At 36.3% G+C, this 11,649-nt stretch overlaps 1 protein-coding gene across 2 annotated transcripts in view; it reads left to right on the forward strand.

Moving 5' to 3' along the window:
- The window catches only part of IFT74 (intraflagellar transport 74), a 32,830-nt gene extending 22,053 nt beyond the window's left edge, over nt 1–10,777 (forward strand). For both annotated transcript variants that reach the window (XM_021381605.1, XM_021381603.1), the window contains exons 17-20: nt 3,300–3,463; nt 4,056–4,181; nt 6,507–6,567; nt 8,783–10,777. In XM_021381605.1, coding sequence (XP_021237280.1) covers nt 3,300–3,463; nt 4,056–4,181; nt 6,507–6,567; nt 8,783–8,898 — 467 coding nt within the window. In that variant the 3' untranslated portion in view covers nt 8,899–10,777. The remainder of the gene's footprint in view (nt 1–3,299; nt 3,464–4,055; nt 4,182–6,506; nt 6,568–8,782) is intronic.

Genomic DNA, 11,649 nt, shown 5'->3' on the forward strand with positions numbered 1-11,649 from the left:
CAAACAGTAATATTTTAGTATATGTGCATAAAGTTCCATAAGCCAGAAGTCTGATGTTATTAATATTCACCTTGAAATAATTTTCTTCACAATCTTCAAACATATTTTAAGTTATCTAACCATGTATTATTTGTAAATGTAGTTCTTAGACACAGACTGTGGTTTTCTAACAGGGTCTGTCCCGGGGAGAATTGACTGGCAGCAATGGTGAATACCTCAAATTCACATTCTCAGGCTTTGATTCTGCAAAGTGAATATTCATTTTTTACTTCATTTTGGAAATACTCGAGCACTTAAATTTTAGGAATTTGCAGGACCTTGCCTGTAGTTTCAAAAAGCAGACAAAACTTTCCTTTAGTATCTGCAACAGGTATCTATTTTGTTCCTTATTAATACTGTTTAGAGTGGAATTGTTCTCATAATTCTAAACCTTTTCCAATATCATTATTGATTCAGCAAGCTTTTCCTTGTCTGTTTGGCTGAAAGGAAGGGGCAGGAATGAAGAACCATAAATCTTTTTCTTAGAAGGCTATTACATGCTGTACTTGGTAGTAATTTTCAAAATAGGAGCCTGTGTTGTAACTGCAAAGCAGATATTTGTAAAGTTGTTACACAGAAAATATTACAGAAGTTGGTTATTCTGTTGTGCATTTGAACATTTAGCATTCAGTTGTCTGCAAATATGCACTTTGTGGCTATAGCTTGGTTTTAAAAACTGAGCCAGACATTACAGATCCTAGTATGACTTTGTTCTTTCACGTAAGCAACAATAATTGTATCTTACAATATAAGGAAGCATAAGCAGTGTAGAAGAAATTACTAAAGAACATAGTTCATTCTATGCAAAGGGAGAGAAGAAAGCTGCTGAATATAATTTTAAGCAGATAATTTAAACAATTTAGAAGCAAAGTTCTGCACACAGTCACAGTTAGTATAATAAGCAACTTCAGATTCTGTAAAAATACAGTGAATGTTCAATTTGCATAGCTTGAGTTTTTCCCCGCCCCTGAATTATAGCACAGTCATCCTCAGGATTACTTTGTTGTTATTAAAACCTGGATTTTTGTGCCACAGCAAGGATATAAAAAGTCCATCAGCAGAGCCATTTACAAAAAAAAAAAAAAAAAGAAAAGAAAGGAAACCATGAAGAGTAAACAAAAGTGCTGATGGCATAGTTTCCCAAAAACATTTCCCTGGGTCACAGAAGTTTGGTCTCAGAGTTTGCTACTGTGTACACACTGCCTGCAAGATGCTGCAACTGCACGGCGTATCAGAAGGAACTAGGCTGCATCCTCTTCCTGTCTCTTCCCCTAGAGAAGTTTTGAGTTTTTTTAAGTTTGGTGTTTTGTTTTGTTTTGTTTTCGCTGTGGCTGCTGCTAGATAAGGATAAAATTCACCCTCTCCACTTTCTTGCCTTTTCTCCAAAAACTGTGAGTGAGTAGGTAAGAGTAGGCCATTGCTGCCTCACCGTAGATTTCTCAGTACATAGGCAGAACAGTCTAATAGTCCTTTCAGGCATTTTGGCATGTGTCGTTATTACTCTTTACATATGAAATAAATTCCATTAAGTCAACTCTATGTAATGTTAAAGTAATAAAATATTAATATTAGTGCAACTATATTAAAAGTGAAAGTGTTGTGATTAGGTCTAAGTAAGTATTTAAAATCTAAAGATTTTTTGCAGCTATTTCCCTCTAATTTGAATTCTTTATATACTTTTATTTTTTAGTGATTCTAATGGTAAAGCTCTGGTTTATTAAGGTTCTTAAGCATTTGTTTGTTTTTAAATCACCAGTGCCACAGAAACGAGAAATAGTGTGGTGGTCTGTTCAGTTTTGCTTTAGGATCTGACACTGACCAGTACCAGCCACCAAAATGTATAGGCAGTTATAAAATATTCTGGAAGGTGTTTTCTTAAGTCCTTTGGAAGAATGCAGAAGCTTTGAATCAAAGACAACCAAAGCAGTTCCAACCCTCTCATTTTTAAATCCTTCTTTTTGCCAGAATAGAACTTTTTAGAATGTATATAAATGCCTTTTGCACACAAAGGACCCTTTCAGTTTTACCTTATGGAAGTAGGTTCCTCAGGATATTTGCATGTTCAACAGAAAAATCTCGGCTTGCATTTTTTTTTTAATTTATTCATTTGATTTATTGTGAGCAAAAAATTTTGAATCCAATATTTCACTCTAAAGAAATGCATGTGTGTCATAAATACAGAGGAGAAGAAATGAATACCAAAATCTTGTTATATTAAGGTTTTGATGAAGTGAGATTTTCCCAAATAATTCTGCTAAGGAAAACATACCCACAGTTTCTGGAAAGGTGAGCTCTTCCTCTGTCACTCATGCACATCCACTTCCTTCTCCTGTAGAGATCTCTACTGCCTTGGTTAAGTTGGAAGAAAAATATTCCTACTCTTTTCCTAGGGGATCAGCACAAACCTGAATGTGTGAGCATGATGCTCAGTCTATGCCAGGAGAAGTTTCTTTGTGCTATCTCATCACTTCTAATAGATCACTTTGCCTGATATTTCAGAATGCAGAAAGGTCTGCATTATTTCTTTCAATACTGACTCAATTCTGAGTTAGACGCAGCTCTGACATGTAAGACTAAATAGCCATGTGTTTAAACTTTCAGGACCATAAGAGAAACACAAGAATGAGAAAACAGACAGCTGTCCAGAAAAATCTACCCCTATCTAGTCCTTCCATAGTCGCAACTCCTTTCGTTACCTATATCCCTCTTGTTCCTTTTGTAACTGATTGTCAGAAGTAAATGCTGTATTATTATACATCTCACACGCTCAGTTTGTAAGCTGTGACAATTCTTATTTCTGTGGAGATATGGAAGAATTTTCCTTTGCAGAGTCAATGTTCAAAGAAAAACTGGCAATTTAATCTCATAAAATAAAGGCTTACCATATACAAGCAAACAAACAAAAAAAAAATCAGACTAAAAAACTAATATAAACAGATCTTTAAAATTGCATTATTACAGCCAGCTTTTGGTAAGGTATTGTGACTGCTTTTCAACTTGAAATTGACAGATGCTATAAGCAACTTTAAAATAGAAATACCACACTGTGATACAGAAAATCACTTATTTCCATTATTATTCACTTATGGAATATGATACAGTAATTTATTAGTTTGGAGTGCAGGATGATTGTGAAGATTGAATTTTGTACTTTCATTCACATTAACATTTTTGTGCATGTCAAAATCAGGAAGATACACAGGAGCTATTTATATTGCTCACATAAAAAGTCACTAGTGATTGTGTATTTGGTGTTCTAGAAAGTCAAAAGCTGCAAATGGACCTGCAGAAGATGGAACTTTTGGAGGGCAAGATGACTGATGAACTGGCTTCACTTAAAGAGAAAATTGAACAAACTACAGCAGAGTTGGAGGTTTATAAAGATTTGCCAGCTCTGAAAGCATCAGGAGAAGAGAAGAAAAAGGTAATAATAGGAGTGAAGCTTGCAATTATACAGAATATGTGGGGATTTGTTGTTTCCAAGTACTTAGAAAACTGGAATCCAAACTTATTAACTGGGTGCATGTGGCAGGCTATGAGCTGGATACCTTCTGATAACTTCCTTCCCACAGAACTTGTTTTATTTTACTGATTCTTCTGATCTTCTCTGCTGTAACTTACGACTATCTGTAAGCTTGAATTTAGCAATCTAAACAAAACTCACACACAAAAAAAGAAAATAATTCTGTTGTCCTTAATTTGCTTGAAAACAAACTCCATGTAGAGCAGTTCCTGTTTCACTGGTGATAAATTTCCTACACATTCTTAAGACCGGTGTTCATACTTCTCCAGATACAGTACAGTCTAGGCTTACAACTTGTTCATAACTGTTAAATGTTATCACTGTGATAGGGCATACATTGTTTACAGAAAAGTAATATAACTTCTTTAGGCATATGATCTTGTTGTAAAAGGAGAAAAAGGTACCATCTCAAAAGTTGAATGAAAATAATTTGTCTCTAGCCCAAAGCAAAAGAATTCATCCAATCATCTGTTTGTATTTCATTTTCAACTAGAGACTACAGGATGACAAGGAAAAATTAACAAAACTTAGCCATGGTTTCAAGAAAATAATGGAAACCTTGAATGCAGAATATGAAACCCTCAGGAGAGAGCTGCAGGAGAATGAGACACATTCTCAGGTACAGCCCAAGCTACAAATCATCACTTCTGTTGTTTCTATCCCAGTTTCATTTCCTCATACACATGAAGCACTGCATGAACTGAATCAGTTTATCCCCTCTCAGGAAGATTTCAAAGTATGCATTCTAAATGCATACCCAAATTTTCTGGTTTAAAACAGAAATTAATACTGTGCCAATAAATTTATTGTACGCTTTGGATTTCAAAAATACTAAGCACGAGTCTTTCTGAGCTTAAAAATTGTGAATCCTTTGTTTAAGTGTTGTCATTAGTCTTGCTCAGATCCCTCCCCCTCCCACTGAGAAGTTTTGAGAACTCATTTAGGAAGAAAGTAAAAAGAAAGAAAGAAAAAAAATTCCCCATTAGTTAGATCAGATCACTTTCCTTTTTGAAGTTACGCTGCTAAGTTTTTTCTTTGCAACCTACACTATTATTTTTCTTTTCGTAGTCCTTGTGCTCCTGGCAGTATGCTGAGCTTTTAGGTTTTGTTCGGGCTTCCTTAAGCCCAAGTAACTTCAGTGTATGTGTGCATTTCAGAAGTGAATCAAGAAGGAAGCTGTTTTCAAACTTGTGAGCAGCTTTGATTCTTCCATTATAGGCTCTCATTAATTCTTACCATTTCGGCAAAAGAACTTTACTGGCATACAGGCATGGATGTGCAGAAGGGAAATTGATGACCTCTAAGTAATCTGGAGAATGGGATTTGATTATTTTCTCTCTTGTTTCACGCATTTTTTTTTTGTTTTATGTTATTGAGAACTTACTTACTAAGTTCTAAGTAAGTAAGCAAGTAAAAACTGTATGGATCAAACAAGTGAAGACATGAAGGTGGCTCCAAACAAGAAGATGCACATTACGCATATAGCACGTGATTATGCTACAAATCTCCAAAGTCATATATAAAAGTCTGCAAAACTTCAGAATATCGTGTTTTTAATGCCAAAATCGGATTTTAGACACTTGATAGCTTTAAGATAATTTTTGGCATAGTGATGCCAAAAAAAATTATATAAAATGGTAATTGTACATTATTTCTTCAGTTCATTAAGCTGCAGCAGTTCCATTTCAGTGCAAAAAGGATTTGCTTCTTTGCTTTTTATGTTATACATGTGAATGTCACAAGGACAAAGGCATAAACTGAAAGCAGCTGAGTAGTTGATGTGCTTCAAGCATTTAGAAGCGCAGTTGGCATTTACATATTTTGAGGGTTTGGGTAATTTTGCAAACAGTGTTAAGTTCTGACCTTCAAGGAATTGCTGCAAAGATGCACTGAATATTTCCTCTGATATGTGTCACATAGTGTTTTAAACCTGGTCTCCGTTTGTAGCTGTGTTGTAGGTGGGCACATCTACAAGGTGCAGAAAAGATTGTTAGTCAGAAATAACGTGCAAATAAATGTCTGCCATGAGAGCTGTGAAGCAGTTTGCTAGATAACTAGTTCTTCACTATAAAATTTATTCCAGTAAGATAGCAATTATTTCATATCTTCTTGCTTAAGAATAAGCTTTTAAGTAAAATGTAGCAGTAGTTTCCTAAATTATTGCTGCAGTTTCCACTGAAGTGGAAGTTTAGTCTCAAAACAATTTTCAGTTTTTGTATTTAGAAATAACATCTGCATATCTTGAAAAGCAGAATCTTGAACAGTAGCATCAGAAAAACAAATATTATAAAATTGTATTGTAAGGAAGCAGCCATCGATATAATGTCCACACTAGTTTCCTGTTGATGCGGAATGTATTGAAGAAGTGCCAGCAGTTAACCCACACTCCTGCAATCTTCTCCCTGCAGTTCTGTTCTTATCACAGCTTCTGGCATCAGACAGGAAACTTAACTATGGAAGAAAGGAAGTCTCTTCCCTGTAGCTCAAAGTCCAAGACAGTGTCAGGAAATATTGTATCTTTGGCGATTTTAGATCTTACTGATTATAAGAAGAGATCATTTTAATGATACAAAGTACGGGAATTAATATCTCTCTATAGTGTTCATCTTTTTACCTCAGACTTACATTTACCTGTATGACTGCAGTCTCGAGTTCTCAGTCTGTCTGGTTTTTTTCCAGGTACTACTGAAGTTATACACAATGTTTTCACATAAATAGCAAAAAAATAAATGTATGAGGTGCTAAATTATATACAGATTAATCATTGGCAGCTTAAAAATCAGTTTGCCATTGGATTTGGTTGGTTGGTTTGGTTTTATTTTTTTGTGAAGTAACCTTGATCTTATCAGGTGATAGACTGCGAAGTATTGAAGCATTTTTGACTGATTCTTTGTATAAGGTAGATGTGTAATTATTTTCATTTTTGGCTCTTCTTTGTTTTCAGCTTACAAACTTGGAGAGGAAGTGGCAGCACCTAGAGCAAAATAACTTTATGATGAAGGAATGTATCCTTTTATTTAAGAAATACAGTGAAATTCTCACACTGTAGTAATTGAGGAAGAAGTCTGTTTCCTCTAGCAAAATCAGACAGGACGGAATGGGGAGCAGGAGACAGAGAAGGGCGGGAAAGGCTGTGCTTTGCAAATATCTGGTTATATGGCAGCTATTATATAGAGCAAAACTTGTGTGTGTGGCCTGAAACTTCAGTGTGTCCTAAATTTCAAGATTCATCCTGCAATCTCACCTTTTTCCTGTGGGGTCAGTTTTGCCATCAGACTTCATACAAAAATCATTTTTACATCTGAATTCATCCATGAAGTGTATTATTGTTTTAAAATGTATATAGCATGGTAAATGATGAAAAGTAAACAAGAGATTTGATGCGTTTTAAATATTTCTTATTATAGAAAAGCAGAAATGTGCAGTAGAGGGAAAAAATAAGGTAAAAGTGATATGATATGACAAGGAGGTGCCTTCGCTGCAAAATGAGCTCAGGTGGGAGAACTGTGGTGTTCATCCATCATTGCATGGTGCTAATTAGAGGTACATTCCACTGTCCCTGACTAATCCTTCTCCATCCAAGAGCTTCTAAAACACCAGTAAAATCTTATTTGCTGCAAGTGACTTTCACAAGATAGCTTTTTAAATTAGCAAAAGCAGCAAAGTTGTTTATTTAGAGTTGATAGTTCTTATCTTGTGCTATTTTCCATGGTTATTGTAGAGGTCTGAGTAGGATGTGGTCATGCTTTATATTTACTATAGTAAATTCCCTTTTCAAAAATTACTTAGAAAACAAAAAAACCCCAAATCTCAAAGATGTATGTAATCATTGTTATATGTTTATAGTAAAAATGTGACAGCAGAAATGGGCTATCTGGACTATCCAGCACTGTGCTTTAGGAAATGGATATTGCTACACACCAGAGAAAACATCAAGAAAACATATTTCAGGCAATTCGATAATAGTCTAGCCAACAGGACACCAAAAAAACAAAAACAAAAACAAAAGCGAAAAAAACAATTTAGGATGTGTATATAGTCTTGTTTTTTCAAATATCAGACATCCCATTTCTTATATCTGATAAGTGCTCAAATTCTTAGAGAAAGACAGTACTTCTTGGACAAAAATGTATTTTATTCTCTATATATAGTGAATGTAATATATATCTATATATTTTGCATTTTAAATTCTTCAAGAACATTATGTGGAAAAACGCATTTGTTTAGTAATAGCACTTAAAGGCTCGTAGAATGACTTAATTTGAGTGAAATAATAAATTCCTTTTTACTTGAAAAGCAGCTGATAACAGGTGGTTTAGATTAGCTTAGACTGTTCTTTGTACTCAGCAATGAAGACCAAATGCTAATGGCTTTGGCTTTTTAAGTTCCTGCCAGAAGATAGCTACCTTATGATGACAGCTATCTTTGACCTCTGGGCATCCTGCTGTTCTTTGAGATAGGAGTAGGTGAATGTATACAGACCTTTCCTAGGCTCATAGAATAAGACTCTGTTTTTCAGTGATGTGAAGCTTTCTGATGAGCTGCAGCTCACCTCTGCATGGCCATGCTCACTCCTTGGCAGATCATAGGACTCACTAGAAGAGTCTGCCGATATTAGCAAAATAGAATTGGAGCCCTTTCCTCCTGTGGAGGAAGCTATACAGGAATATTTTATTACGGCAAAAAATGTTGATCCTATTATATTCTAAAAAGAAGAAAAGCTTTAAAAGAAGCCAAGAGAAAAAAATGTGCAGGATATTAAAAGCTCTTCCTAACATGCTGTCATGTATTGCCTACCTTTGCAAGTGCAAATGCTTATGCAGAGTTGCACATCTGCTTTGGCTACTGTTTTCTTGGACTGGGGTTTTTCTGGCCACAGATCTGAAGTGCCAAAGCATATGGCTTTAAATAGCCAAGTGCCTTGGAATGGTTTTGTTTGCAGCGTAACAATGAGCAGAGTCTTCCACATAAAACCTATTGCCTATATATATGAAAACAACATTGACTTGGATATGTAATCTATTTTTTTAAATATGTTTGGCACGAGATGGCAGTTAGTAAATTGGTGCAAATCTCTTACATCCAGTTAGAGTTTTTTCCATTATTTGCAACTCTTGATAGTTTTTGCAGAAGGAAACTTACTGTTTTATGTTTCCCTTATGATCTCTAATTATGCCAATATTTATACTGGCAGCTTGTTTCCTTAATTCTTTTAATCAGTCATAGCAACAAAAAGTCAGGAGAGTGACTACCAGTCAGTAAGGAAGAACGTGAGAAAGCTGGTCACAGAATACAACAAAGCGCTCATAGAAGCTTTACAGAACACCAAGAGCTGAACCCCGGCACTTCCTTCCTGACCCAATGGACCAACAATGAGTGATGTGCATAGGCAGCCCAAAAAGATGGACTACTGAGCTCATTAGCTCACCACTACTGTGATACATGTTCTTAAAAAATATTTTTCCAAGTTTATAGAAATCCTAGGTTTTAATAGTTCTTCTCTTTTTGCAACATTTGAAATATTCAGGAATAAGCTTCCAGATTTTAGAAACGTACAGAACTAAAGAGGAAATACTGCATAGTAACTGTGAAGTCACCACAGTATTTTACCGAGGCCTGTTGCTGAATTGTATCTCAGATACGAAGCCTCGGTCTGCTTTACAAAATAGATGTGTAATTGTCTTTTATATCAGCATACCTTCCCTATTTATATAGCAGTTTATAACAAGTAAAGGAAGCATCTACGGACAGCAAGCATCCTCTTAAGTCAGAATTGTTTCATGTTTTAAAGACTTTCAACAAAAGCAAATGTTCTTTAAGGATCTGTCAGCAATTTTTCATTTCCCAGTCAAGAACTGATTAACTTCTAAGGCATGTCCTTATTATATCTTTAATATAAGGACATAACTGTGGTAAAATGTAGCAAAATGCAGCTAGTATTAACCTTGTTCAGAGCACTTTGATTTTTTGCTATTCACCAATAAAGGAAGTATTTTCTGCATAGTTTTTTTGCTTCAGGTTTCAAGCTGAAGTGTCATACATAAACTCAGTTTCTAGAAGAAGACATTTAATAGAAGTTCAACATAGAACAAAATCAGGACTGATCCAGAAATAATGTGCTTTATGATACATAAAAGTCAGAAAACATTAAGCAAAATTTCCATGTGTGTACTTCCCTCACATTCTACCTGTAATGTAATTTTAAACTACTTACTGATAATTTCCTCTACTTTGCACATTGTAAAATAGTGGTGAGCAGAGAAAAAAAGGTGCAGCTGAGTATAGGTGTGAATCTCAGACAGACAGTAATCTCAATGAAAAACAGTTGAAACAAAAAGAGGGGGGCCTGGATTACTGCTGCCTTAGAAGAGTTGTCCTGAAAAAGAAGTACAGTGTGCTTCACTTCACAAAACTGGAGCAGACAGTGCTGTGTTAAAATAGAAGTTGTGTGTTTTTGTCTTTCAATTTCTCCAAATCTGTGATTGTCATTTTGGGTATATGGCAGAAGTATGTAAAACAAACATACTGATGATCCTTGCAGAGAACACTGTATTTCCAAATTCAGCTTGGTAAATGCTATTGCTCTCTAAATTTCTGTCGGTATAATATTTAGATATAATGGAACAGGATTTCTATAAACTGAGGGATGTTTTCTAGGGGAAATTCCCACTAATGTCTCTTCCTTCCTGTCAAAGTTTCAGCTATTCCAGAGAGAGCCCATTATTTGCTGAGATAAAGTTGAGGTCTGATATTCTCACCAGTCTAACCATCAGCCAGTGAGATCGTCTCCTGAATTCCACTTGTGCTACAATAACATGTTTTAATGAACAATGGAAAGAAGCAGCACTCTGAATAAACAGGCTGCTTTAAATTTGCTTTCACTCAGGGCAGGGAATGGTTTTGTTCCTTGGCAGCAATTCTGTAGGATAGTAGGGTAAAGTTTACAGGTTTTTGTTGTGTTCCCTGGGAGATGCCTGTCATAAAAATGTTTTCTCTAGCACACTGATTTGTTTCTTGTTCTCTTGGAAGTCTCCAGATTGCCTGTTTCTGTCTGGGATCTTGTTGATCATTCCTCCTTTTAACAAATCACTGTTACGGTTTTAGTCATACTCATCATATCCTTGGCTGAAAAAACTGTACAGATTCGGAATGATGAGCCACTAAGGGAGCATTTTATCTCCTGGTGGGAGATTAAATGTACTCATTAAGAAATCATTCCCAGCTGTGGCCTGAGATCACTGTATCCGTATCTAGTTCCTAATGTCTCGGTTAACCTTTCCTTATCGTTTTTTGCAGTCAAGTTTAAATACCAAACACACAGCATTTCCTCACCAGGGCTCCTTGTATATCAAGGCGTGTAATTCAATAGTGCGGGTCTTGCTACATGACTGTCTGCTATCTATTTTATGCTATGCCTTCAAAGTGAGAGGATGTGGATTAAGTAGCAGCATATAGGCGGTGGAGAAATTTAAAAACTGCTCTGCTCATTTGTCTTACCAGGTCTGAGTAAAGGGAAGGATCGTCTTCCTCAGCTCACTGAAGGCAACGGTATTCCTAATGCAGCCAAGGATTCCGCTGGCTTTTTTTGCTGTGAGGGTGCATTACTGTCTCATGGTCAACTTCTTGTCCACCAGGACCCCAGCAAAGCTTCTTTCCAGCCAGTCAGCTTGCAGCCAGTGCTGGTGCCTTGGCTGCTCTTCCGCAGGGACAAAAATGAGCATTTACTCTTCTGGAACTTCTTGATGTTCCTCTCCACCCATTTCTCCACCCCATCAAGATGTCTGCCCAGAAGCACACAAGTCTATCAGCCACTACTCCCAGATTTGTATCATCTGCAAACTTACTGAGGGTACAGTCTGTCCCATCATAGAGGACAATGGAGAAAAAGTTAGACGGTATTGGCACCATTGTGCACCTCTCGGGTGCCCCACCACTGGCTGTCCTTCACTGACAGTGAGCCCCAAGCTGGTTTTCGGTCCACCTTGCTGTCCACCTAATTAACCCATGCTCTATCTGTACAGATTAATACCTGGCAAACAGCATCGAATACCTTGCTACTGTCAAGTTAAACAATATCCATGCCTCTC

Source organism: Numida meleagris, chromosome Z, assembly GCF_002078875.1.
Source record: "Numida meleagris isolate 19003 breed g44 Domestic line chromosome Z, NumMel1.0, whole genome shotgun sequence".
NCBI lineage: Eukaryota > Metazoa > Chordata > Aves > Galliformes > Numididae > Numida > Numida meleagris.